Here is a 26,886-nt window from a genome sequence, read left to right as displayed (position 1 = left end):
AGAAGGGACTTAGGCACTTCTTGAAATCGTTACCCCCTGAGCCCCATTGACTTTCAATGAGAGTTAGGTGCCGACATGCCTAAAGCCACTGTTGAAAATGGCACTTAAGTGCTGTGGCAAATGTCACCTGGGGAGTTTGTGATGGCTGCCAATCCCAGGAAGTGTGCTGTCCCCATCCTGCCTGCTGTAATGTCAGCCTCTAGAACTAAAATCCAAGTCTCTGCTGCTTGGACTGCGTAGCTGGGGCTGTGACAAACTCTTACCTTCTGTGGCTTGCGCGCAGGGCAGGGTGACTAGCATATACTGACTGATCCATGGGACACATGTCCAGCATCTCCTCTGCTACGGGCGGGGTGTGTGCAGCACTCACAAAGCGGCCACTCCTTCTAAGGTAAACAGAGGGAAACCAGCTGCACCCAAGTCCTACCCTGTCCATTTAGAAAACGTTTTCACGTAGCAGCTGCATGAGCCGACAAATCCCCAGAGCCCTAAAGACAGAGTGAGAGAAGGACAAACGCCCCTCGCTGGCTTTGGGGTGTCTAAACGGACAATAGCACCAACCCGGCTTCTCTCAGTCAGCAACAGCTGAACTTCCTGGTCGGTCTACCTGAAATCCGATCTGAATCCTTCCCTGACTGGCTGGCAGCGAGAGAGCGAGATTCCTGCAACAGCTCACCTGAGCAGGTAAGCCCCCACTGTGGAGTTTCTGTGCTGCGAACTTCCAGCAGCAGAGCTCGAAACCCAGGAAGTCTTCGCCTTCGATGCCACAGCTGCTGTGTGACTGGGAAAGCCATCTTTATTGTTGCAGGGCCTTTATGGTTAATCTTTCCTCTGCTGCACCTTACTGGGACAGTCACTTTATTCCTGTAAAACCCACCACACCATTCTAGCCTTAGCCTTGTTTTAAACTAGACCAACCACTTTGTCAGACTGGGTGAAATTCACAAGCAAGGCCCGGAGGCAGCATTTCAGTTAAGGAGGAAGAACCCAGCTCCCCAAATGCCAAGGAGACAAGGTATTTGAAGGGACTTAACTAAAGAAATGAGGTGAGGGAAAGAATAGGCACTAAGGGGCTGGGAGGAGAGAGAGAACTTCCTCCTTCAGACCCTTCTCAGACACGTTTTCATCTTTTCTTTTTTTCTGCCACAAATGCTTGTTTGCGCCGCTTGCCTGAGCCTTTGCTCTTCCCAGAGTCTGTGCTGCCGTCAAAGCCTTTCTCAGGCTATTCAGCAGAGAGAGGCTGGTAGTGATCTGCGTGGAGTTCTTTCTTTAGACACAAGCTTTTGTTTGAAAAATCTCCCTTTTCTTGACGAGTGCTTGGATTTACAAACACTTTCCCCCTTCTATCTAGGGACATATCTGCCCTCTCCATCATTAATATGTTTATCCTCCCAACACCCTGTGGGGTAAGGAAACACAGGTGGGGAAATGAGGCACAGAGAGGGGAAATGGTGTACCCAAGGTTACACGGGGAGTTTGCGGCAGAGCCAGAAGTTGAATTCAGGTCCCCCAGGCTACTGTTTTAATATCAGCCTTCTGAACACCATTGCAGTCCACACTGCCATGCTCAGGCCCAGGAAAGCCTGGTTTAAAAGCAGATTGCATGGTCCATGGCTCATGTGAAATGAGATGTGGTGGTTTCAGTCCAGTTCTTCATCATACTGATCTTTGTGCTGAAGGCCCCTGATTTAGTACGATATGCTGGGACAGTGCTGTGAGAGTCTTTCACCACAAATCCCATCCAAATCGCCAGTTTTCAGGCTTGTGCTGAGTTTCAGCGACACCTCAAAAGGCAACTGCATGATTCCACGCCTCAGATAGGGGAGCAGAGCTGGATTTGGTAGCTGTGTCTAAGACCTTTATTTTGGGGACGTTCCAGGCAAAATGACCCCCCGGGGGACTGAAACTGATGAACCTTGTTCCATGTATTTCTGTAATCCTCCGTTCACATTCTCATATGGAGAAGGTTGGGTGTGTGAAGTTACTACATGACGGTGATAAAATACTGGGTCATTATTCCCTGCTGGGTAAATCGTTTTGGCAGGTTATTTTATCCTCTTCGTTGTACTGAAATGAACTGGCTGGTGTGTATTTGTACCACCACATTCTACTGGATGGTACCAGAACTGTTTAATTGTGTGTCCTAGGCCCTATACCAGACACAGCCTCTGATGATTCTCTTTTCGCTCAGGTGGTGGGGGCCTTGTGCTTTTAGAGCAGGAGAATTTGAGTTCTATCTCATCTGCTGCCATGAACTTCGAAGCGGTCATGCTATGCAGCAAAGAGAGAAGCAGGAAGTCCTGTGGGTTTGACACCCTCGGTCGTCCTCCCTAGAACCCTGGGGATAAGTTGTTCCTGGGTGAACAGCACGGAGCTATTACATCAATTTAAGCTGACCTGAACCTTCCCTTCTCAGCACACGCATTCAGGACTGCGATTGCACCTCATTCCCAAGTGCTCTCTGCCTGACAATTCATGTTCTCATTGAAGTGTGCAGCGTTGAGGTCTGGATCTTGAGGCGCTTGAATGGGCAATGTCCTCCTCCCCTGATGTGTGCAGGCCAGTAGTTGCAGCCATGTCAGATGTAGTCTCTGAGCGGCAGGAGGAGGGTTGTCTGTGGGTTTAACTGTAAATTAGTGATGCTGAGCTAATCAATGGCACATGCAAATGATGGAGTGCCAGGACTGCGGTTCCAGGGCATGTTTGCATACACACATGCTGACTCCCCTACTCCCCAATTTCAACTTTCTGAATGCAAAATGAATTGTAAATCTGCAATGGCCAACAACAGCCACTAGGTGGCATTTTGTGTTGTGTATCCCAGTGCTTCTCCAGTTCTGTCAGTCTGCGCCTGATGTTGCCAATCTTGGTAATTTTTCTCCAATAGTTCTACTTTTGAAAAGCCTGGGTGACAAAAATTCTTGACGACTTTTTGGGCTACCAATTAATTTCTTGTGGCTAAATCTGGGAGATTTTTATGTAGATCTGTGCTGCTCCCCAGTCCCTGTCTAGTATCAGGGGGTAGCCATGTTAGTCTGTATCTTCAAAAACAACAAGAAATCTGGTGGCACCTTAAAGACTAACAGATTTATTTGGGCATAAGCTTTCGTGGGTAATCTGAAGAAGTGGGGTTTTTACCCACGAACGCTTATGCCCAAATAAATCTGTTAGTCTTTAAGGTGCCACCGGACTCCTTGTAGTCCCCGTCTATGCGCTGCCACCTGGTGGCTGTTCAGATGACCAGTCACTAAGATGCAAGTGCTGCTGGACCAGCTCCACATCTCCCAGCCAGCAGAAGTCACATGGCAAATGTACCCTTGGATCAGAGCCCGGCTGGCTGCAGCAAAGCGGAGCTTCCTGTTGGCCGCAGGATGTATCCAGTCAGATGAGGAGGCAGCCAATGTGGAGCCATCTTCATATCTGGGTTCACTCTGCAGACTTCCAGGCAGGGCTGCACAGATCACGGATAGTCCAAAGAACGTGATTGGAGAACCACTGAGCTGGCATATCTACTCGTATGTGAGCCAGTAAAAGTACGCCTCAGTTGCAACACCACTTTTGACCTCTGATTTCCCACCCAGCTCCTCATGCATTGTCGGGCTCCCAGCATCACGTACTGTACAACCACTGGACTTCCTTGGCGGGGCTGCAGGTCTTTGGTAGCCCTCTGGGCCTGCCTTTATTCATAAAAAAAAGACAGTTTAGAGATGGTTCACTGGGCTTTAAGGACTTCATTGAAATAAGCAGGGGCTGCTTATGTATGAGGTTGGCTTATAGGCAGTGCCAGCTTCAATATGACTTTATAGGGCACATCGTGGGTCCAGTTTGATGTCCATGCTGGATGGGCATTGTCAGACAGCAGCACCTGTAAGCTCTTAACTGCTTTGAGGAGTTTACACAGAGTTGATTCCCGTGGAGCTGGTGAAGTAATCGACAAAGAAGCTGGGAGACCTGAATGGTGCATCTGGTCTTTGCAATCGGGCACGTTCTGCTCTCCAGAGCACGGTTCTTATTTTAGTGCCTCCTCTTCTTGGGATAAGATAACTGGGGCTACGGAGATGATGGCTGTGCTTGTCTGCAGACATTTGCCCTGGGACTGACAGAGGTATTCTGGACTGTCTTCATCTCCTTGAAGCATTCGAAGATATTGGTGAGGAGGTGAGCGTCCCTGCTGCGGGTCAGATATAATAACCCATAGCACTGTGCTGGGATGATTAAATCCAACCAGTATCTGCACACAGGGGGAATGTTGTTCTCTTGTACACACTTTATCTTCCCATGTGAAGTTTCATGCTAATACTACCATCCTCCCGGGCCAAGCTTTCTTTAGAAAGCTTTTGTTTAAAACAAACAAAAAGGAAGTATTTTTTCACACAACGCACAGTGAATCTGTGGAACTCCTTGCCAGAGGATGTTGTGAAGGCCAAGACTATAACAGGATTCAAAAAAGAACTAGATAAGTTCATGGAGGATAGGTCCATCAATGGCTATTAGCCAGGATGGGGCAGGGATGGTGTCCCTAGCCTCTGTTTGCCAGAATCTGGGCGATGGGGATGGATCACTTGATGATTCCCTGTTCTGTTCATTCCCTCTGGGGCATCTGGCACTGGCCACTGTCGGCAGACAGGAGACTGGGCTAGATGGACTTTTGGTCTGACCCAGTGTGGCTGCTCTTATGTAAAGCTCTGTTAGGGCTCCAATTCTTAAGAGCCCTGAGGCTAATGCTCTCTCCTCTTTGCCCCACCCACCAACTCCACAGCTGAGCAGGTCCATCCTGGTGGTGCTACTGGCTCAGAAGGAATTGATGGACTAAGTCCAGGAATCACACTCCGTTGGTCCGCTGCTTGGAACTGCCAGCTGCTAAGTGCCCTGTTCTGAGCTGCTGGGGAGCACAGGATTCCCGGTTGCCAAGCACGCATGCTCTCTCCACCCAGGACTCATCAACTGCTCTCTGCCATGCATCTTCTTGATGGTTGCTCTGCGCCCCGGCAATCTGTAACCTCGCTTGATTGTGTTTACCCAGCTCCTGCAAGTCTGTGACTCAGGCGGGCCTTTTATTCATTGGCTTCTCCAAGTTTTCCCAGGGTCTGGAAGAGTCATCGCTTTTGAAGAACAGAAGAACCATTCTGATCAGTCTCGCCTGACTTCCTGCATAGGCTATGAGCATCACCTGCTTACTCCTGTATCGGGCCCAACAGTTTGGGCCTGAACTGGAGCATGTCTAGACAGAACGCTGAATACCACAGTCCCTTACGAAGTAACAGTGTTCTATTCGAATGTGGCCAAAACCCACTCCTGCTATACCTGCTATTCCACTCTGTATCCCCACAGTGATCGCCTCCATGAACCCCGTCCTTCAAGGAGGTGACGCTAGATTGCCAAGCTCTGGAACATCCGCTACATTTCACATTAGCTAATGGGGGTGACATTCTTTTCCACTCTCACGATCCTGAAGGGCCCCCCTTGGGGGGCTGGACTCCTTCCCAGCACGCGGAGGCAGCCACAGGCGGAAGAGGTGAGCCTGACATTGCGGCAAACCCTCCCTGCAGTCAGCCACGCCAACGCTGGCTCCCTTTGTGAGGCTTGTTTACTGAAGGTGAACTCCTTGAGCATACAGAGCGGGGCGGGGGAGTGCGGCAGGAAGAGACATTGCATGGTAAAACCAGGGCGTGTGCTGCAGGATACTCTGGGGCCGGGGCTGGAACCTCAGAGCTGTGCTAAGAACAAAACCTGGTCTCTGAGGGGAAGGGGAGTGAGAGGCCTACGCTAGGACAATCAATATGGTGGCTTTGGTCTTGTCCCATAATGATACTTGCCTGCCGTCGTAAAGCCGTATACCAGGAGCAGCGGGGAACAGCCAGCCCCTTTCTGGCCTGGTGAGGGTTCCCAGGTAGGGATGGTGAAGCAGAGCCTCACGAGGGAGCCTGGGACCAGGAGAGGATTGGGAGTGCTCTGTCCCATGGCTGCCGCAGAAGCTGTCAGAGGGAAAGCAGGCTCTGCGCACGACCCCGGGCTGAGGAAGCTTGAGCCATTCAGCCAGAGAGCCCCACCATCGAGTTTTGGAACAGGGTTATTTCTTTGCTGTTGTTACACATTTCCTTTTTATTTTATTTGCACTGAAGAATAAACAGGGCCCTGCGGGCAGGGCTATAGACTGAACTGGGTGTGGCCGATTGTTTGTCCCAGGCTGGTGATCAGGTCCACTAGCACTTTGAGATCTGCTCATGAAAAGCACAGTAGACCAGCGAGGTGTCATTGTTACTTCCTGGGACGCCTTCCATCTGAGGATCCCAAAGCACTAGGCAAACGTTGATTGATTACAGGCCACGCGGTGAGTTACTGGCAGAGCCAGTAGAACCCAGGTGTCCTGATCTCAAGTCTCTTTCACCGTTTACTCCAGATCTCTCCATTCCTCTGAGCAGGCGGCAGCTTCCCTCCTCTTCAACCAGCGATTTGGCTCAGTAGCCTCTGTTGTCTGGGGTTTAGGGCAAGGGCCTGGGTTTCTCTTCCTGGCTCTGTCACTTGACTTGGGTGAGCCAAAGCTGTGCTCTGCCTCAGTTTCCCCAACTGCAAAATGGAGGATCACAATAGCTTGCCTGCCTCACAGGGGCATTTCAATTCTTTATCAGTATACAAAAAGGGCTCTGGGGTCACCTGATGAAAAGCATCATGGGAGTGCTAGTGAAAAGGCCAAGTCCCTATATTTGTGTACACTGTCCTCCTACTCATTGCACTGAACTATGGTGCTTTACACCCAAAAGCTGTGAACTAATGCAGGGGTTGGTCTTTTGACCTGTCTCCCTGGAATAAAAGCCATAGGTAGGTCACGGTGTGAATGCATTGCTGCCAGCACACGAGGCCGTTCCCAGTTCCTGGGATTCCAGGCTCCGTTGCCCACGTGTTAAATTGTCAAACAAGCACCTTTGTCCTTTCCCCCATGCTGCCCCTCGTAACTGGGAGGAGCTCCCTGTAAACATCCCCAAAGCTCCCAATTGTCTTCCTTAAACACAACTCCTGAAAACTCGCCTTTGCTGTGATACCTACAAAAAAACTTGACGGCAGGCTGTTTGCGTGCTTAGCTCACTGCTCATCCGGTTGACCAATACTGTCTCGTTGTTTCCTCGATCTGGCTGTCTCCATCTGTTGTCTTACACAGCGGTGCTGGAACGAGGGGTGCTGGAGGTGCTGCCGTACCCCCTGGCTTGAAGTGGTTTCCATCATAGGCAGGGTTTACAGTTTGGTTCAATGGCGCTCAGCTCCCCCACTGTACAAATTGTTCCAGCACCGCTGGTCTTACACAACTTGGGTCAAAGACTGTCTCTTTGTTCTGTGTTTATACAACACCAGGCCCAATGGGCTCTTTGGCACTACAATAATCCAAATAATAATACTAAATATCAGCACGGCGTGCTGTCACTGTAACTTGCACTAGGAGACTGTGGGTCTTTCTCCCCCTCTAGTGGCGGGTCTGCAGAAGAGATCAGTGAGTTTGTGACAGGTGACACTGTTACCGGGGGTTCTTTCAGCCCAAAGCTGAACTTTTTCTCTATGCGAGATGGTGTCAGGAAATAAATAGGGAAGACACGGCCGTCCGACCGATAGATGGCTGCCACAAACAGGACAACACAAGAGTGCTTTCACTTAAAGCTAAACTTTACTTAGTCTCAAGCACTCACACACGTCCGCAACAGGTTAGTAAAACACCCGCAACCCTTGATAATTACCGAAGCTGAGTGTGGTTCTCGAGTGGCACAGCGGCAGCCCGTCTGCCAGTGGGGAACACAAGATGCATCCAGAGGGAGTCCAGTCCTGAAGAGTCCCACTACCTCAAACTTTCCCCCCTTATTTATACATTAGTATTAGAATGACATGTCCCTTAAAGAAAACTTGTTCAGCAAGCAGTTCCAATGGGCAAGCAAGAGGCTTCCTTCTGATTATTGATTAACCAGGTGTGGGTTTTCCCCAGAGTTTGCAGCCTTGAGACCCTGTTGGACACATTCCTGAGGGCACATCCTGCTCTTCTAAGATGCATGTATCAGCAATTTCAACACCATTCTTATCAGGAAGGACGCGGGGTCAAGCTGCCCTTTCTATGGCACCCCAAACCCCCTCCCCTCCTGCCTTGGTGAAGCTGAGTTTGCTACATGGCCACTTTACGGCCTGCTGACTTGGCTGCTTTTAGCCATAAGCCATAGTGGTTTCAGGCACTTTACTGGTTCACTGACATCTCCCCGTACAACACCTAGTAGAGCTTTTAGCGCGGAAGGACCCGAATTCCAACTCAGCCACTGGACTTGCTGGTGCCAGCCCGATCTCCGTGTAGCTGGCTGTGTTAGCCTGGGGTAGCACCTTCTCTATCCCGGCCCTTGTGTGAATTCCAACCTCTGCCACCGGGGTTAGGCTCCCATTCTGGGCTCAGGCTTGTGGCTAATCTCCAGTGTGGATCAGAGCTGACCCACACCGCGCTGGGGTGGCTTCCTGCACCCAAGGCCCATTACAGGTTGCCATGGCAACGGTGGGTTTACTCGAGATTATTCCCATCATGCGGCTGAGTGAGAGTGGAATGTAGCTAGTGGCTCTCAGAGCAATTTAAGCTCACGCACGTTGCACGAAGGTAGCTGTCGCACGCTCTGAGAAACCTGTCACGCCGTCAGCTCTTTGATGTCTTCATTTGATTCATGCTATGTGGTAGGTCTTCCCTGAGCCTTACGCCTCCATTACACAATTCAGCAATGCTGACATTACCAGTAAGGGAGTCCATAATTTAAATGCAAAGAGCTGTCTAGGAAAGATGTTGCTTAGATCTTTCACAATGCAAAAGGCCAGGCAACTGAAATGTGCAGAAGAAGTCTATTTGTTCAGATACCCAGAAACGCTGAAAGGAAGTAATGTCAATTTTGGGTTAATTAGCAAACATTCAAAGGACTTCAACATAATTTCAAGGTTAGAAGTTCCCTGAAGGTGTGTTTAAAGAGAGGACAATGGCTGAGCCGCCTTTGAAATGAACCAAAGCAAACTACCGGTATGTAGATTGCAAAGGAGTTATTGGAGAAGGTGTATCTGCCTCACGGGTCAGTATATAGCGCAGCAAGAAAGTGGGGGTAATAATATTGTGTCTTTGCCCTAACTTCAGAAGACGTCTCTTGTGGCCTGAGCTGATGCATATATCCCTGGTGCAGTGTCAAAACACACAACTGTTGCAAATTCTGACACGTTCCTATAGGCTGGGGGCCTAGAACTGAGGGCTTCCCTTGGGTGCACGCCATCTTTTCGGGAGGCATCACATCCCAGATGTACTGTGGCTCTGCCGGTCTATTAGCAAATCCAACAGCCTCTGCACTGTAGCCAGCCTTCCTGGTAAACCCTGCGACCAGGGCCGGCTTTAGGCCAATTCCACCAATTCCCCCGAATCGGGCCCCGCGCTTAAGAGGGCCCCGCGCCCAGTGACAGGGCTGCCCAGAGTGGGGGGCAAGTGGCAGAGAATCCCTTCCCTGGCTAGAAGCACCTTTTTAATTTTTACTCACCCAGCGGCGCTCTAGGTCTTTGGCAGCAGGTCCTTCACTCGCTCCGGATCTTTGGGGGCACTTTGGCGGCGGGTCCTTCAGTGCCGCCGAAGACCCGGAGTGAGTGAAGGACCCGCCGCCAAAGACTAGGAGTGCGGCCTGGTGAGTACAAGCCCCACGTGGTTTTTTTACGTGGTTTTTTTTTTTTTTTAGTCATCCCTGTCGGGGCCCCATCGAAACTGTTCGAATCGGGCCCCGCATTTCCTAAAGCCGGCCCTGCCTGCGACGGTCTGTAAGGAAAGCCCAGGTTCTCAGATGCACCCGTGTGTTGGCTGGGCCTACCTTTTCTGGATCCTTCGTCTATCTTGTCTGCTTAAACTGTAAGCTGTTCACGGCTGGGAGCGTCTTGCAGTGTGTGAGGGGGAGGGGGTGTCGCACCCAGAAGAATAGGGATCTGATCTCAGCTGTTGCCTCTTGGCCCTACCTCATACTGGAATAAAAACGAGATATCTGGGAGGGGGAACTCTGCAAACGAGCTTCCCAGTCCTACGGCCAGCAGAGAGAGCTCAGCCGCCAGCGGAGTGTAGAACAGTTTGGGGTGGGAATGGCAGCTGGGGATTCGGACGGTGCTCCGGACACGTTCCTTTCCCCCTGGCCATGGCCCCACACCCAGTGCCACTAAGAGAGTGGTGCAGTAGCTGGTTTCATTAGCTTTCACCCACCGAGGGATTCCACCAAACCAGGATAACCCCAGCCGGGTAGATCCACTGGCTTTATAGCCGTCTCCCAGCACCAGAGCTGTAGGGCTGCGTCCCAGCAAAGAATCAGGCTCCTTGAGGGCAGTTTTTAGCGTCAGTTACGGTGCACTGAAAAGGTAGCTTGTTTTCCGTGTTTCCTCTTGATGGTGTAAAAAGCCAGCGAGCCCTTCGTTTGTGTGGGATCTGCACTGCAGCCTGGTCAACAGCGCGGAGATGGCCAGTTGCTGAGAGTGTGCATCGTCTCTGGGCGCAGCTGAGTGCAAGCTAATTGCAAGTGCAATACCAAGGACCAGCCGAGTTCAGAATCTGGGGTGTAACCTTAGCGTCTGCACCCAGGCTGCACAGAGAGTTGCAGAGGTTAAGCCCAGAAGGGACCATCAGGTCTTCTACTCTGACCTGCCACCCAGTTACCCTGGAACTTGGGGTCACGAATCTGTCCATGGTAGAGCGCCCCCTCTAGGAGCCACACGCGGAGCTCATCCACGAGTCCAATTACCCCCATCCTAGCAGGTGTTATGGGGCGTCTTTCTAGAGGGCTGGCGCTCGACCTTCTGGCCGAGGCCTCTGGAGCCACGGCCCCTCTCGGGGTCCCAGGTGAAACCACAAAACTGCCCGCAGTTAGCAAATGTGGCTCAACCAAAGAAAGGAAAAGAAAAACCTGTCAGCAGCTTCCTCTGGGATATGGGCCCCTCTGACTCCAGAGCGCCCTCAGAGTGTCACTGTCTATGCCCGAGTCCACTGCCCGAGTCCTCTTTCCCCTTCTGCTCCGGGTCCTGCACCCTCCTTCTGCGAGGGCAGGGCCTCGGCAGGCTGCCAGCCCTCTCTTCAGGGCTGGAGAGACTCAAGAGTCTGGCCCCTCCCTAGGGTGGCCCAGGTCTCCTTTTCATGCTTTCTCAAGATTTGCAAGTGCAGAGGGGCAGGGCCATCCTGGCCCCACGCTGCTCCTTAACCCTTCCATGCTGGTGCAGAGGTGATGTACCCCGGCACACTTGGGTTTGACTAAAGCATCTCTTCCAGCAAGGCCGGCCAGGTTTGAGTTGAAGCCACCAAGAGATGGAGAATCCACCACAACCCGTAGAAGTTTGTTCCAGTGGCTAACCACCCTCACTGGCCTAAATTCTAAATTGCATTTGTCTGGTGTCAGCGTCCAGCCGCTGGTTGGTGTTCTGTCTTTCTCTGGTAGATTGAAGAGCCCGTTAGTACCTGCTGTTCTCTCCCCAGGATGGTACTTAGACACCGTAACGCAGTCACCCCCTCAATCATCTTTTTCAAGTTGAACCACATTCAGGACCCCTTGCTAACACCTGTTGTCAGCACTGGGTGACTTTTACCGTGTACTCCAGGAATAAACTTCACAGGCAGAGATGCCACGAGCCACCACCCATAGTTACCAGCCTTCTATCCAGCAATAAACTAACCACACACACAAGTTTTATTTAGGGTCCTACCCCCATCAGCTCTATCACTTTATTTGCTCCTGCCCTCATCCTTTAACTCTTTCTATCTCTGTCCCATTCAGCTGGCAAGCTCCCCCAGGGGACAGAGCTGTGTCAATTCTGTGTTTTGCAAAGCACAATACAGTACTCGCTCGAGACTTGGCCAATTTGTTTTGCCTAATTTTGAACAGGCTGAAACATGGCTTTGAACTCAAACGCTGACAGGGAGGGTTGGTGGGAAATAGTTTTTCTGTCTCGGGAAAAAATTGTTGAGGTTTTCTGGAAATTTTTCCCATTCTGCATGGGGCTGGTCGAAGCTTTTTGACAAACACCAGAGCCAGAAATCACATCCACCCCGAGAAAATCAGATACAGTAGGCAGTTGAGCCCAGGTGTCCCACCTCTGAGGTGAGTGCTCAGGTGTGGAGGTGTGCGCTCGCGCTCTCTCTCTCTCTCTCTCTCTCTCTCTTTTGTATTGAAGAATCAGCATTTTCCAACAAAAACAGCATTTTGTTGAAAAAAACCCAACTATCTCTGCTGTTAGATTTGAGTTCTGCTGGGGGAGACAGAAAAACAGGAGCAGGGTGGCTGAGATCAGCATGCAAAGTGGATGAATAAGTGAGCAGAATAAAAAATGATAACCGTGAAACGCGGGGAAAAAAACTTAGAAAAGAGACGATGCTAATGGAAAAAAATAACGTATCTCTAACCATAGACAGGGCACCCCTTCTTGCTCATCTAGCCTTTGTGTGTGTTCTTCTGTCCTTAATACATATCCGAGTCCTCCCTGTAGGAAGAAAGGTTTTTCTTCTTAAATTGACTCACCTTTGGGAGGAGCATTTGGTTTAGAGGCAGGAAAAACAAGTTTGCAAACTTCACTTTGTTTGGCAACCCAACCCTAAAAGGTCCCACAAGGGTCTCCTGTTCCTAGTCACACACCTGCTAAGTGAAATGAACACAGAACAGGTTTGGCATTGCCCAGATCAAGATGCAGTGACTGCATTCCTATCCTCTGATCAGAGGAGCCCAAGACCCTGGATTATAGCTCTGACAAGTGCTTGAAACGATGCCCATTCAGTGAATCATTGGGGTAAACAAGTGTCCATGCTAAGGACTGCAGGAGATACCACAGAAATAAACGGGAACAAAATCTGAGTGTTCGTCCTGGGATTTTCCACATATTGTATGTTAATTGCTACCAACTGGTGCAAATTGCTGCTTGCCTTTTCTATGCCTGAGGTTGGCTTTCATGCAGCTATGCCATTTGCTGGACACTGCCTGCTGAATGTGGCCTGCGTTCCTCATTTATTCCCTTGCAAATGCTGACCCCCTGGAACATACTCTCTAGAAAGGGGGATGATTGGGAAGTCCTGTATGTTGTCATCAAAAAAGGACCTAAGTAAATAAATAGAGACAACATAACATTGATTTTTGTGTGGTGGGAGAGACCGGGGATTTTGTGTTTGCAGAACTTCTCATGTGGGCTTCGGGTTCGGCAGGCCAGGTTTTCCCCTATAAAATCAAAACTAGATTTGTTTTGGAACGGGGTCCGGCGTTATTCTAACCTTCAAAGATTTCAGGAGTGTGAGGGGGTGTAAGCAGGCGTAGACTCACCCGGCGGCGCCTCCTGCTGGTTGTCCGTGGGAATTAGCTCACCAGCCCTCTGGAGCGCCCTCTGTCAGCCGGTGATCCGTTACTGCTGGGCCCCCGTGTCCCTCCTGGACCCCGGTGCCCCTTTCTCTGGGTTGCTGCCCCCCTGGTAATACCCCCACACTCTCAGGTTCTGGGTCTCCCCACTCAGGGGAACCTCCACCCACTAACCCCACCTCGCCTCAGTCTGGGCTACTGCCAGTCACCATCTAGCCCCACTCCCTGGGGCAGACTGCAGTATAAGCCACTCATCACAGGCAAGGGGGTTCGGACTTGCTGCCTTCCTCTACCACCCAGTACCCTTTTAGGCCTTAATCCAGGCCTTGCAGCCTGGGGAGTTGCCAGCCAGGAGCTCCCCTGCTCCTCTGGCTTTCCCCATCCCTCCTTCACTCCTAGTACCCTTTCTGCTAGGCAGCCAGGCCCTGCTCCCTCTCAGACGAGAGAGAGCCTCTGAACTCCTGGCTGCCCTGACCTTTATAGGGCCAGCTGGGTCTGTTTGGGGTGTGTCCTCCAGCTGAGGCTGCCTCCCAATCAGCCCAGCTTTTCTCTCAGCCCTCTCCCAGGGATGACTTTAAGTTCCTCAGGGCAGGAGCGGGTGTCTACCCCGCTACAGGGGGTGTATGCCCCATGCAGGCAAGGAAAGGGCTAATGTGGGCCAGAGACGGAGACCAGGGAGCATACCAGGCTTCACCTGGAGGGTAGGCCTGGCTTCAGGATGAGGAAGTGCAGCTGGGGAGGGGCTAGGAGAGGACTGTACACAGAGGGAGTTTTTTAGACTAGAAGGGGGCTGTAGGTAGCGAGCGAGGAATGCTGCAGTCACTTTCTGGAACTAGAGAGGTTGGGGTGAGCTGGCACTGGGATCTTCTCTGGAACAGGGAAGTCTGGCAAGCGTCCTGGAGTGCTAACAGAGCAGTCACCAGAGGGGAACAGGCTCTGGTGGGAAGCTCTGACCAAGGGCAGGAACTGGACCTGCGGTTAGATGACCTTTCTGGTCCCTTCTAACCCAATGATTCCATGACCTCCATGGAGAGAGGCCGGGGAGGCTATTGAGAGGGATGTAATGTCAAGTCCAAGGAGGGCGGAAGTGGGTTTATCGCTGGCAGTTTGGGAGCTTGTTACGGGATTCCAAGGGAAAGTCCTGTGAGTCCAGGCTCCTGAGAGAAGGGTTAACCTTGGCAGGTTTGCGGGGAGAAGACCTGAGAGATGCTGAGTAGGAAAAAGTCCAGGGTACTGGATAGGGCGGTCTTTGGCTGCTGGTTATAGGATCCCTGGGCTGGAGCCCAGAAGAGTGGTTGTGCCTGGGTTCTCCTACTAGCCAGCGGCAAGATGGCATGAGTCCAGAGAAGGGGACAAGAATGACAGAGACCTGAGAAAAGGGTGTGAGGACAACAGGGTCTGGAGTTGAGGCTGAAGACCGTGTGCTTAGGACTTTTGGACTTTATGATCCCAGAATGGTGAGAACAAATTGTCACCTGACCAGAGGGCCAAGTTACAAGAAGATAGACCACCGCAGAACCAGACCCACCATCAGCAGGGGGTGCTAGAGAGGTATAGCTGCTACACCAGGTCTGGCCATAAGGAGGTGCTGCCGCTGTGAGTCCATTCTTTCACAAGAAGGTTTGGACGATGGTCTTGGCACGTCTTGAGCGGAAGTGGGTGGCCTAGGTCATCTTTCTGTGTTTGAAATGGGGATAACATGTACTCTCCTCAAAGGGAGGGTTATGAGACCTACCTCATATTTACAGAGCACTTTGAGATCTTTGGATGAAAGTTGCTACAAACGAGGAAGGTGATGTTAATGCCATTTACTAATGCAGCTGAATGATATTTTGAAGGCCATAGATATGGAAAAGCATGGAGGGTTTAAGCATTCATTTGGTTTTGCCCAGTTGGCGTGCGCTTGCATTTCATTCAGACGTTCTGGTTGTTCTGTCTTGCTTGATTTTTAGGCAGCTGAAATGTCTAACAGTGAGCACAACCAAGACTTCCAGATGGTGGAGCAAATGGAAGAGACGGGCGAAAGAAAAGCTGGCGATGGAAAAGGTCCAGAGTTCAACCCAAGTGGAGGCAAGGAGTCCCCATCTGTGACTTCTGAGTCTACTCCCTTCCCAAATTCTTATGTCAACCAGCATGCCATGAGGAAATTCTTTGTTACAAGGGTAAGCAAACCCCACCCCTGTTTGCGTCCCTGAGGGTACATCTACACTACAGCGGGGAGTCGATTTAAGATACGCAAATTCAGCTACGTGAATAGCGTAGCTGAATTCGACGTATTGCAGCCGACTTACCCCGTTGTGAGGACGGCGGCAAAATCGACTTCTGCCGCTTTTTGTCGGCGGCGCTTACTACCACCTCTGCTGGTGGAGTTAGAGCGCCGATTCGGGGATCGATTGTCGCGTCCCGACGGGACGCGATAAATCGATCCCGGAGAGGTCGATTTCTACCCGCCGATTCAGGCGGGTAGTATAGACCAGACCTTAGTTAACAGACTGCCCACGGAATGGCTTGGCTCCTGGGTTCTCCTCCTGGATATTCAGTCCCTGAATTGCCAAGAAGATCTGGAGTGATCTACCTTTATGTGGCTAGGAGTTGAGTCAGACCCTCTATGATTTAGGTTCATTGGGAAAAAACCTGCATGTGAGTCTAGTCTCCTCCGGGCATGCGTGATTTCCACCTGAAACTCTCACACACCATAAACTGTCTTCCCTGCACATGGGCATGGGGCATAGCTCACACCGGAACTTCCTCAGTGTTTGGAGGGTATAGTCTGGAATTCAATTTGATGTAACCAACTGTGTGACATCCCCAAGGGTAACTGAGAAGTAATAGCTTATGAGAGGGCTTTATCCAATCAAAGGCCTTGTCTAATGTGGGACTTTGCCTCAGTTCTATCAGTCAGCAGCCAGAACTCCTTGCAGACAAACCCACAATTTGTACCGAGGTAGCTGGTCCCCTGTTTGAACCCTGGGTAACCTGCATCAGTGCAAATTATGGCTTTGCTTTTCTACACTTGAGATTTGCATTGGTGAAGCTACTCCTTTCGCTAGCCACCGATGGGCTGGAAAGGGAGTAAATTCCCAAAGGAGAGAAGCCTCCATCGAATTTATTGTATTTGTGGAGGACCCTTCAGTCTAGGAACCCACTAAGTGGAAATGTTAGAAAATTATCATTCACTGATGCAAGCGGCACCAACTAAAGTACCTGACAAGCCCTTTCCTTAACGTTAGTAGCTACAAAGTCTGAGTGCGCATATACTCTGTGGAATATATTTCCTCGGCCATCTCCGACCCACTGTTTAGCGCATTTGCTATTAGCCCCTGATCCTAAGTAGCTCCTGGAGGTGCTGACCGCTTTAAGCTCCCACTGGGCTTAATTGAGCCCTTAATTCTTATACTTATTTAATGCAGAATCTTCCTGGATGGAAAAGTAGCACTCAGGGCTAATAACTTGAGGTATGCTGTGAGTAGGAGCATTGTTTCGGTGGCGGAGACCGCTGATCCAAAGCAGTGTCTTACAAAAGGAACAATACTTCATCTCCACTGACTATGTATTTATAAGTTCCCCTCAGATTGCCATCCACGAGCTATCGTACCCGAAAGCCGGAAGGGGAGGGGGGAAATTCTCTCTAAATTTAAACTTAAGAATGTAAATTATATGCAGATGAAAGGAGCTAAAACCATTTGATCGTTTACTATTTAATTAACGGTTCCCTGTTGCCTTTTTATAACTTGCAGTCTATTGTAGGCAGCAGGACTCTAATAAGCAGGCTCTGGGCACCGCATTGTGTTCTGAGACACAGTTGCATGTATGACACTCGTTTGGCTCATATAGACACCAAGCTTCCCTGCATGCTGTCAACCCTTTCCCCTCCCCGTCGAGGTCTGAACCAGGCACGGTGCTCCTAGGGTGCACATCTCCCTGAGGGATAGCTCAGTGGTTTGAGCATTGGCCTCCTAAACCCAGGGTTGTGAGTTCAATCCTTGAGGGGGCCATTTAAGGAACTGGAGTTAAAAAAAAAAAAAAAACTGTCGGGGGATTGGCCCTGCTTTGAGCAGGGGGTTGGACTAGATGACCTCCTGAGGTCCCTTCCAACCCTGATATTCTATGAAATCAAGGTAGCTCATGGAGCAAGTTGGCTTTTCATGCTGCCATCTTGAGCAGGCCTTTCTTTCAGAATAATGCAGATGCTCTAAGCCTCCCTGGTACTAAGGCCAGGCCCAGAGCCCCGGCACCTCGGGGCCTGGTGGTTCAGAGCCCCGGCACCGCCAGGCCTGGCTGTTCAGAGCCCGGCACCTCGGGGCCTGGCAGTTCAGAGCCCCGGCACCGCCAGGCCTGGCTGTTCAGAGCCCCGGCACCTCGGGGCCTGGCTGTTCAGAGCCCCGGCACCTCGGGGCCTGGCAGTTCAGAGCCCCGGCACCTCTGGGCCTGGCAGTTCGTAGCCCCGGCACCTCGGGGCCTGGCAGTTCAGAGCCCCGGCACCTCGGGGCCTGGCTGTTCAGAGCCCGGCACCTCGGGGCCTGGCGGTTCAGAGCCCCGGCACCTCTGAGCTGACTGCATCAATTATGAATGTAAAAAAATTGCTTGAGCCCTGGCACGTCTTTCATTACAAATTAAGCACTGGCTGAGGCTCATTGAAAGATTCCCATTGACTTCACTGCACTTTAGATCAGATCCTTGGAGCCTGATCCTGGAAAGTGACTTCAGGGGTGAGGGCACCGAGCACCTTTACAGATAATGCACTTTCAGTAGAAGGACCAGCTGGCTTTGCCAGTCAAACTCAGTTGCATCAGACCCATAGATGGCGTTTTTATGAGTTGCCGGAGGCGTGCTCAACCCCTGCTCCATCCCAAGCCCTGCCCCCACTCCGCCCCTTCCTTCAAGCCCCCAGTCCCACCCCACCTCTTCCCGCCCCCTCCCCCAAGTGTGCCTGCCCAGCCCCCATTCCTCCCCCTCCCCCCAGCGCCTTCTGCAGGAAGTGCTGGGGGGAGGGAGAGGAGCTGATCGGGAGGGCTGCCGGTGGGTGCTGAGCACCCACCATTTTTTTCTCTGGGTGCTCTATCCCCAGAGCATCCATGGAGTTGGTGCCTACGATCAGACCCCCTGTCCTCTCTGGTCCCTTGGGCTGCTTCCTTTCCAAAGTAACAGCGGCCTTGCAGAGCTAGGTGACCAGTGCTGTGAAAAAGCTAAGTTAGGAAAGGTGAAACCATGTGAGACTCTCCTGGTGGTGCGTGATACACAGCTAAGGTTTGCTGATGCTCAGGGATTTTTCAAGTGGACCAGGGCTGGTTTATGGGCTTATATTGAAACCATGTGAAAGTGGCAGTTTCCTGTTCATTTTAAAGAAGAAAAGATGGAACTCATGTTGTGAGTTTCCATTTGCGGCCTCACACGCCCAGTGATGAAATACCAGGTCTCTACCACCTTCCTCCGTTTCTGTTGTGTCCCCATCACAAATATTAAAGACCCAAGTAATATAGGCCGGATGTGATGTTGTTTATACCCATGTAAATGTGAAGTACCCCCACTGAAGTCAGTGGAATCACACAGGCAGACGGACACATGCTCCCACAAACGAACGAATCGACTGAAATGTGCGGTACTTCCATAAACCAATGGACGGCCTTTGTATTAACCCGTGAGACCGCCCCAACACCAGCTGCCATCTTGGATTCCCTCCACACGCATCTGGGTGGTTACTTTGGTAGTTTTGAAAGCCCTGTTCTTGTTTGAACAATATTCTGGTTTTTTTTCAGAGCAGGAATAATTGTCACCTCATGATGGACCCTCAAACAACTGGACAATAAGGATACCACAATTAGCTTGTGTATCTAAGATGAACCCCCGCCCCCTGGAAGGCCGACAGAGGGCAGATGACGGAGTCATTTCCAAATAAAAACCATGTTACGAATAGATCCCATAGTTCTGAGGCTTGAGATGTGATACTTTTCTTTGAAGGAGACACCTGTGTGGATTTAGCCTTGGATTAGAATAAGAGGAGCGTGTGTGTTTGAGCTGTAATTTCTTTCCATCGTGTTTATCTTACTGTTCTTTTCTGATGTTCTCCCTTTCTAGCCAGGAGCATTTGACCAAGCCATAGAAGATCTAAAAATCCATGTGGTCAAGAATTCGGGGGAAACTGCTCAGAGCTTCTGGCTTTTGTCCGAGTGAGTAGCCATGATGTATGGGGCACTGGCTGAGGTGGTGGCTTTGTTATGGGCTGTCAGAAATAAAGCAACAATGGGAGGGAAGGGGTGTCATGTAGACACTAGGTTAAGCTCTCTGGGTTGTGCTTTGAGAAGTGATTGCATAGATACATCAGCCAGTAGCACAACTTCCTGTTGAAAGGGAAACTGTAGGGAGAGGAATTCCAGACACAGAACAAAGTGGGCCTATGCCTCCAGTGTAGTGCTATAAAGAGCTGTGTGGAGTCTCTTAATATCGATGATCCCTTTGTTAGTGTTTTGTAAATCATGTTGACGGTAAGTGCTGTGTAAGTGTATTTATTATATTGGCAACAGTATATAGAGCACTGGACTGGGACTCAGGAGACCTGCATTCAGTTCCTGGCACTGTCATGGGCCTGCTGGGTGACGCTGGGCACGTAACTGTCCTGCTCTGTGCCTCAGTTTCCCCATCTGTGAAATGGGTCAAGTGCTTTGAGATCTGCTGATGAAAAGTGCTAGATAAGAGGTAGGTGGTGGTGTCGTCGTCGTCGTCATCATCATCAGACCAAAGAATAAATGTAAATGTAACTGTTAATTCTGGGGTCATCTGTGCCTCTTTTGTCATTTTCTAAGAGCTAGTGCAGGGACTGGGAAACCGAATCATCGCCAATCTTGCTTCGAAGGGCTCTGGGAGCAGTTTCTTTTAAGGAAAAGAAAAAGGTTGATGCCAGAGCTCGTCTCTTTGCTGAAACGTGGAAATTGCCTTCTCTGTTGTGTTTATTTCTAGTTAAAAGGATCCCAGCAGTGGGCAAATGACAACTCCTCAATCTCACAGATGACACGTCATTCAAGCCCGGGAGTGCATATGTTCTGCAGTTAAGGATCTTTGCAGGTGGCACCCTGGGTTTATCTGAGACGAGAACAGCATTTAATGTGGGGGCGAAAGACCTCTCTGGCTTTAAGATTAAGCTTGATAAGTTTATGGAGGGGATGGTTTGATGGGATAAAGTGATTTTAGTCAATAGGTCAATAACGTGCCATCGCTGGTAATTAGTAACAATGGTCAATGATGGGATATTAAAAGTTACTACAGAGAACTTTTTCCGGAGGGTCTGGCTGGAGAATCTTGCCCACATGCTCGGGGTTTAGCTGATTGCCATATTTGGGGTCGGGAAGGAATTTTCCTCCAGGGTAGATTGGCAGAGGCCCTGGAGATTTTTTGCCTTCCTCCGCAGCATGGGGCAGGGGTCGCTTGCTGGAGGATTCTCTGCGACTTGAAGTCTTTAAATCATGATTTGGGGACTTCAACAGCTGAGTCAAGGGAGAGAATTATTCCAGGAGTGGGTGGGTCAGCTTTTGTGGCCCGCATCATGCGGGAGGTCAGACTAGATGATCATAATGGTCCCTTCTGACCTTAAAGTCTATGAGTCTAATGTGGCTCCTGACATAGTTGAGCTATTTCGAAAGTACAGAGAAAGAGGCTGGTAGGGCCAGGGTTACAAAGGTGGATTTGACAGCCATTATGGGCTCCAGAACAGCACCAGACATCACAGTCTCTCCTGCCGAGACACAAACTATTTCCCAAGACGGGATGGTGTCGCCTCCTGGTGCTTTCTAAAAGTCCGCTAGGACTGCCACCCGGGAAAGGAGCAGACAAGACATCATGCCCGACCCTCAGTGGGTGTGAATGGATTCAGCTCCAGGAAACTCGAGGGAGTCACTTCCATTGACACCAGCCAGGGACCAGCTTGGCATCTCCCTGATGGACATTGGAGTGGCTCATGCCCTTGAGAGGCTGTGGACCATAGGACAGTTTATTCACTGTCTCCCACTTGCTGCATGATGTGTAACATCCTTGAAACACCACTTCAGTGCGGGAGAGGAGGTGGCGTGAGGATTATTGTAACGCACCTGCTGTCGTGACTGGAAATGAGGCTGAGCTCCGCAGCTCCACCAGGCAGCAGTGAGTTTCGCTCACCGCTGGCTAGGGCTGGATTGGAACCAGCAACCTGGAGTGGTCCCTTTAGAACAGCACCGCGGCAGGTGGACAGGACAGTGGGGCAGATGGAGGGAAAGAGCAGCTGTTGGGGCTGTACTGGTCTGCCGCTAGATGTCGCCAGTCTCCCAGTTGTCAGCACCTTTCACTTGCCCCAAATGCCTAGAGAACGTTGACAAAAGCTCTCTCACCCTCCTGCCACCTGTCTCCTTCCCCCCTTTAGTGCCCAGGTGAATGTGATGATCATCTATTATTTTTAGTAAGGCAAAACCTAGAGGCCCCAAACCAGGATCAGAGCCCTGTTGTGCTGGGTGCTCCACAGACACACAGTATGTGTCGGTCTCGCCTCCAAAGAGCTTCCAGCCTAAATAGACATGACAAAGAGTGGCTGAAAAGGAGCAGTATTTATCCCCATTTTACAGACCGGAAACTGAGACACAGGACAGGTTGCATAGGGCGGTTACATGGGAATTTTGGACTTGCACTCCTGAGTCCCTTCAGCACGGGACCATCCTTCCTCTTCTCTCCTGTCCCTCCCTCCCTCCCCACACTGTGCAAAAAAAAAACAAAAAACAAAAAACAAAAGGTTATAGGACAAAATGAAGCAGCCCAAGAATCTGCATCTCAATAGCGGAGACGGACTGGTAGGTAGCAGCCCTGGGGCAACGTTCCATAGTCTAAAACCTCTCGTGTATTGGTAACGATAGTGAAATGGCCTTTTAATGACGGGGTAAATATTGCTGTGGCGGTGTATGTACATGGCCAATGCAGCAGATTGCTTGGCAATCAGTGGTTAGGGGCACGCTTACTTGCACTAATGATGCCATGCTGTGGTCCTGTGACCTGGTTGGCAAGTAGCTAGTCAAGTCTGCCTGTGCTCAGCTGCCGGGAGTTCGGGAGCCCATTTAGCAGGGCTGCTGTTTGCTTTGGCCTCTCCAGGAGCTTGTGTATATTTGCTATGTTTTTAAAAGCTCCAACCCTGTGCGGGAGGGTTTGCACAGACCAGCTGTGATGCGAGTTGCTCTTCTCTGTGTGAAGCCGGGCTCTCTGACTCATCCTGTATGATGAGGCCGCTGGGAGGGGCGGCTGCTGTAGTCCAGGTACAGTATTTCGTTGCTGATTGTGAAGATGTGTCAGTGACTTTCTTTTAAGCTACTTCAGCAGTGCTGGGGCTGGCGGGTGTGTGAGATTTAAAGGCACCCCACGTCCATTCCTTCTAGAGACAGGCCGAAATATCCCAGCCCTCGGCGTCTCAATTTCTGCATGCTGGCGTTGAAAGCCTACTGCAAATGGATTCCCGGCGTGCATGAAAATGAGTGGCAACCGGGTACCACTAGAACAATTTACCAAAGGTCATGGTGGATCCTCCATCACTGGCAATGTGTAAATCAAGATTGGATGTTTTTCTAAAGGATCTGCAGTAGGAATATTTTGGGGATGTCCTGTGTTACACACGAGGTCTGACTAGATCAGGGGTCGGCGACCTTTCAGAAGTGGTGTGCCGAGTCTTCATTTATTCACTCTAGTTTAAGGTTTCGCGTGCCAGTCATACATTTTAACGTTTTTAGAAGGTCTCTTTCTATAAGTCTATAATATAGAACTAAACTATTGTTGTATGTAAAGTAAATAAAATTTTTAAAATGTTTAAGAAGCTTCATTTAAAATTAAATTAAAATGCAGAGCCCCCCGGACCAGTAGCCAGGACCTGGACAGTGTGAGCACCACTGAAAATCAGCTCACGTGCCACCTTTGGCACACGTGCCATAGGTTACCTACCCCTGGACTAGATGGTCCCTTCTGGCCTTTGAATGTATGAATCTTTTAGGTGGCTGTGGAAATTCCATCCCTAGTTTTATATTTAATCACCTGAATTTCTACAGGGCAGTTTATCCTGATGGGTCAAAGGCACTTGACAAGCATGGGACCTGATCTTGCATAAGGGTTTGCAGGGTTGGGGCCTTAGCGCATTCAAAACCAAGCAAATGTTCTTTCTAGATTTTGTTTCCAGCTGTCCAAGATGAGACTCTGGGTAAAAATTTCAAGAGTCCAAGTCCCATTTTCAAAAATCATTTGGGCACTTTGGAACCTAAAACCCGCTGCCCTTCAATGAGATTTAGGCTCCTAAATGCCCGTCACTTTTGAAAATGGGACTTAGGTTCCTAAGTCACGTAGGCCCTTTTGAAAAACGTGCCCTACATTTCAGAAAAAAGCCAACGACAAGAACCGAAAACCTTTTTTTTTCTAGCCGAATCTATTTAAGCCCTAAATCAGACCATTGAAGGATTTGTCCAATGACCCCTGTACTTTGCAGTGTTGTTGTGCCCCTGTACCTTGCCCAGTGCACTAAATGCCCCACTAATGACGACGTGGGTGAAACAAGACAACCCTACGTTCTTGAATGAACTCACACAGGAAAATGATAAAAGACAAAAATCACCACATCACCCGGGGGGAACACTTTATGCAACAGATCACTCCATATGTGACCTATCAGTCCTCATTCTCAAAGGAAACCCGCACAACACCTTCAAAAGACAAGCCTGGGAGCTTAAATTCATAATATTGCTAGACACTAAAAATCATGGACTGAATAGAGACACTGGATTTATGGCTCATTACAACAATCTCTAACCTGCTAACCTTCCCTCCCCCTTTTTTTGTCTTATGACAAAAGTTATAAAGTTTGCAGATGATACCAAGCTGGGAGGGGTTGCAAGTGCTTTTGAGGATAGATTGAGGATAGCTGGCTAGATCGTCGGGCTCAACGGGTAGTGATCAATGGCTCCATGTCTAGTTGGCAGCCAGTATCAAGCGGAGTGCCCCAGGGGTCGGTCCTGGGGCCGGTTTTGTTCAATATCTTAATTAATGATCTGGAGGATGGTGTGGACTGCACTCTCAGCAAGTTTGCAGATGACACTAAGCTGGGAGGAGTGGTAGATACGCTGGAGGGTAGGGATAAGATACAGAGGGACCTAGACAAATTAGAGGATTGGGGCAAAAGAAACCTGATGAGGTTCAACAAGGACAAGTGCAGAATCCTGCACTTAGGACGGAAGAATCCCATGCACTGCTACAGACTAGGGACCGAATGGCTAGGCAGCAGTTCCGCAGAAAAGGACCTAGGGGTTACAGTGGACGAGAAGCTAGATATGAGTCAACAGTGTGCCCTTGTTGCCAAGAAGGCTAACAGCATTTTGGGCTGTATAAGTAGGGGCATTGCCAGTAGATCGAGGAACGTGATCATTCCCCTCTATTTGACATTGGTGAGGCCTCATCTGGAGTACTGTGTCCAGTTTTGGGCCCCACACTACAAGAAGGATGTGGAAAAATTGGAAAGAGTCCAGCGGAGGGCAACAAAAATGATTAGGGGCTGGAACACATGACTTATGAGGAGAGGCTGAGGGAACTGGGATTGTTTAGTCTGCAGAAGAGAAGAATGAGGGGGGATTTGATAGCTGCTTTCAACTACCTGAAAGGGGGTTCCAAAGAGGATGGATCTAGACTGTTCTCAGTGATAGCAGATGACAGAACAAGGAGTAATGGTCTCAAGTTGCAGTGGGGGAGGTTTAGGTTGGATATTAGGAAAAACTTTTTCACTAGGAGGGTGGTGAAGCACTGGAATGGGAGGTGGTGGTGGAATCTCCTTCCTTAGAGGTTTTTAAGGTCAGGCTTGACAAAGTCCTGGCTGGGATGATTTAGTTGGGAATTGGTCCTGCTTTGAGCAGGGGGTTGGACTAGATGACCTCCTGAGGTCCCTTCCAACCCTGATATTCTATTATTCTATGATTAAAATTCAAAATGATCTGGACAAACTGAAGCAATGGTCTGAAGTAAACTGGATGAAATTCAATAAAGACAAATGCAAAGTACTCCAGTTAGGAAGGAACAATCAGTTGCACACACAAACAATGGGAAATGACTGCCTAGGAGGGAGCACTGCAGAAAGGGATCTGGGGTCATAGTAGACCACAAGCTAAATATGAATCAACAGTGTAACACTGTTGCAAAAAAAAGCGAACATCATTCTGGGATGTTTTAGCAGGCGTGTTGTAAGCAAGACATGTGAAGTAATTCTTCCTCTCTTCTTATTAGGCCTCAATTGGAGCATTGTGTCCAGTTCTGGGCGCCACATTTCAGGAAAGATGTGGACAAATTGGAGAAATTCCAGAGAAGAGCAACAAAAATGATTCAAGGTCTAGAAAACATGACCTATGAGGGAAGATTGAAAAAATTGGGTTTGTTTAGTCTGGAAAAGAGAAGATTGAGAGGGGACATGATAACAGTTTTCAAGTACCTAAAAGGTTGTTACAAGGAGGAAGGAGAAGAATTGTTCTTCTTAACCTCTGAGGACAGGACAAGAAGCAATGGGCTTAAATTGCAGCAAGGGAGGTTTAGGTTGGACATCAGGAAAAACTTCCTAACTGTCAGGGTGGTTAAGCACTGGAATAAATTGCCTAGGGAGGTTGTGGAATCTCCATTATTGGAGATTTTTAAGAGCAGGTTGGACAAACACTTGTCAGGGATGGTCTAGATCATGCAGTGGGCTTCTCAACCAAGGGTACACATGTACCCCTGGGGTACACAGAGGTCTTCCGGGGGTACATCAACTCACCTAGATATTTGCCTAGTTTTACAACAGGCTCCATAAAAATCACTAGCGAAGTCAGTACAAACTAAAATTTCATACAGACAATGACTTGTTTGTATGGCTCTATATACTATACACTGAAATGTAAGTACAATATTTATATTGCAATTAAATTATTTTATAATTATGAGGTAAAAATAAGGAAGTCAGCAATTTTCAGTAACAGTGTGCTGTGACACTTGTATTTTTATGTCACATTTTGTAAGCAAGTCGTTTTGAGGTGAGGTGAAACCTTGGGGGGGGGAGGGGGAGGGTACAGAAGACAAATCAGACTCCTGAAAGGGTTGCAGTTATCTGGAAAGGTTGAGAGCCACTGTGCTAACCAATCTCTTCCACCTTGTATTTTGCCATGACACTCTGAGTACCTTTTCCAGACCAGAAGCTGTGGGTAAACTTGAACGCTTGTCTCGCTCACCAACAGAAACTGGTCCAATACACGATCTGAGCTCACCCACCTGGCCTTTCTAATGACCTGGAACTTTGTCCTGTCAAGTCTGTTGAGCTGTTGTTGTTTGGAGCCCGTTGAGAGACAGCTCAGCCTTTGGAATTTGGTTCCTGATCCCAATTCTGTAGCCTGCAGTATATTTTCGGGGGCTATCCAATATCGGCCACTGGCTTTTTATTTCTGACATGGCACTGGGTCTCTTCAGCCCCGGCCCATGATGGGGGTGTGTTATCCCTTTCCTTCCTGCCCACTGCTGCTAGGCTTGCAAAAGGGGGTCACACACCTCC

General features: G+C 49.7%; 1 protein-coding gene across 2 annotated transcripts in view; it reads left to right on the top strand.

The window, feature by feature from the left end:
* The first annotated feature begins 399 nt into the window (after nucleotides 1-399).
* TPRG1 (tumor protein p63 regulated 1) overlaps nucleotides 400-26,886 on the top strand; it is a 73,339-nt gene continuing 46,852 nt past the window's right edge. Inside the window, exons 1-3 of one of the 2 annotated variants that reach the window (XM_065557521.1) lie at nucleotides 400-684; nucleotides 15,296-15,505; nucleotides 19,419-19,510. In XM_065557521.1, the coding sequence (XP_065413593.1) occupies nucleotides 15,305-15,505; nucleotides 19,419-19,510 (293 nt within the window). In that variant the 5' untranslated portion in view covers nucleotides 400-684; nucleotides 15,296-15,304. The remainder of the gene's footprint in view (nucleotides 685-15,295; nucleotides 15,506-19,418; nucleotides 19,511-26,886) is intronic. The other variant, XM_065557520.1, reaches the window with a different exon arrangement.

Source organism: Chrysemys picta, chromosome 9 (assembly GCF_011386835.1).
Source record: "Chrysemys picta bellii isolate R12L10 chromosome 9, ASM1138683v2, whole genome shotgun sequence".
NCBI classification, from domain to species: Eukaryota; Metazoa; Chordata; order Testudines; family Emydidae; genus Chrysemys; species Chrysemys picta.
The sequence above is the reverse complement of the archived record's forward strand: the minus strand, read 5'-3'. Positions and strand labels throughout refer to the sequence as shown.